General features: G+C 45.1%; 1 protein-coding gene across 1 annotated transcript; it reads right to left on the minus strand.

Moving 5' to 3' along the window:
* Window positions 1-234: 234 nt before the first annotated feature.
* Window positions 235-857, minus strand: LOC142008341 (actin-like protein 10). The gene is given in 2 exon segments (XM_074985521.1): window positions 235-614; window positions 617-857. Coding segments are annotated over 2 exon segments (621 nt in total).
* Window positions 858-1,172: the final 315 nt, after the last annotated feature.

Genomic DNA, 1,172 nt, shown 5'->3' on the forward strand with positions numbered 1-1,172 from the left:
CAACCAAATTACAAATGAACTTCTGGAAGAAAACCCATTCATAAGTTTGGGACTTCCTGTATAGAATGTTACCTTCTTGGGCCAAGTTCCCTGATGGTGTAAGATGCAGCTCCATTTACCTCAGTGAAGAAATGCCACTTTATGCAAATCAGGAAAATGAATCCCTTAACTCGACACATGGTCCCTTGAGGTGGAGTCATAAAGCACCTGACTCGGGTAATGTTAGGAAGCAGGTCAGAGAACACACTCCTGGTACTCACCCTTCCTCATCCACATATGCCAGAAGGACTTAAGTGAAGCTGCCATAGACCCTCCAGCCCACACTGCCATACTCCTTTTTGGAGCAGCTAGGATTTTAATCCTGTAGCCTTTGCCATGTAACAGGGCATCCAGCTCTGAGCACATCCTCTTGGGGAAGCAAGGAAACATCAGCGAGACCCCTGACAACACAGTGTTCTCGATAATGTCCCCCTGGCTCTCATCCGGCACTTTCCAAAGGCTTTGGAAAGCTAAAAGGTGAAGGCCTGGAGAGTTGTGATGGAGCAGTTTTGGATGGAAGAGCGGTTCTGGGCAGCAGAACCGCTCCTTATCTAGAGTTATCCAGTGCCCATCAAGGCCTTAAAACCCATGGGTTATATGTCGCTAATATGGTGAGCTTTGTCCTGGAGGTCTCGGTCATAGTCCATGGACACATAGCAGCACTGCTTCTTCAGCTGCGTCACCGTTGTCTTCTGCAAGGCATTTAGAAGCTGTGGGTCATTGGCGCTCCTCAAGAGCAGGTTATGCATGTGCTTGGAGAGGGAAACCCCAGCCACATCCAGGTTGTCAGTCAGTGCTGGCTGAAAATTTTCTCTCATAATTGTTTGGAAGCAGTGTGTTTTTCTTGGAAAGCACTTCACTTCCTTTGGGAAAATTTTGATTCTTTTTTTTTATTGAAAACCAAAAAATATTCAGTTGTTTGTCAAACATTATCAGAATTTCCCACAAGAGAAAAAACAACAACAACAACAACAACAATCCAGGTTCTGACTATCTCTAAAGTCGAGCACCAGAACTATATTCCTTGGAAATGAACATCAGCAGAAAAAATACGGGCAAGCTCTTCAACTCAACACCTCACTTACAGTTGTGGTACATAACCTACAGTACTGGTAGAGACCCTATTGATTGCC

Source organism: Carettochelys insculpta, chromosome 2 (assembly GCF_033958435.1).
Source record: "Carettochelys insculpta isolate YL-2023 chromosome 2, ASM3395843v1, whole genome shotgun sequence".
Lineage (NCBI taxonomy): Eukaryota > Metazoa > Chordata > Testudines > Carettochelyidae > Carettochelys > Carettochelys insculpta.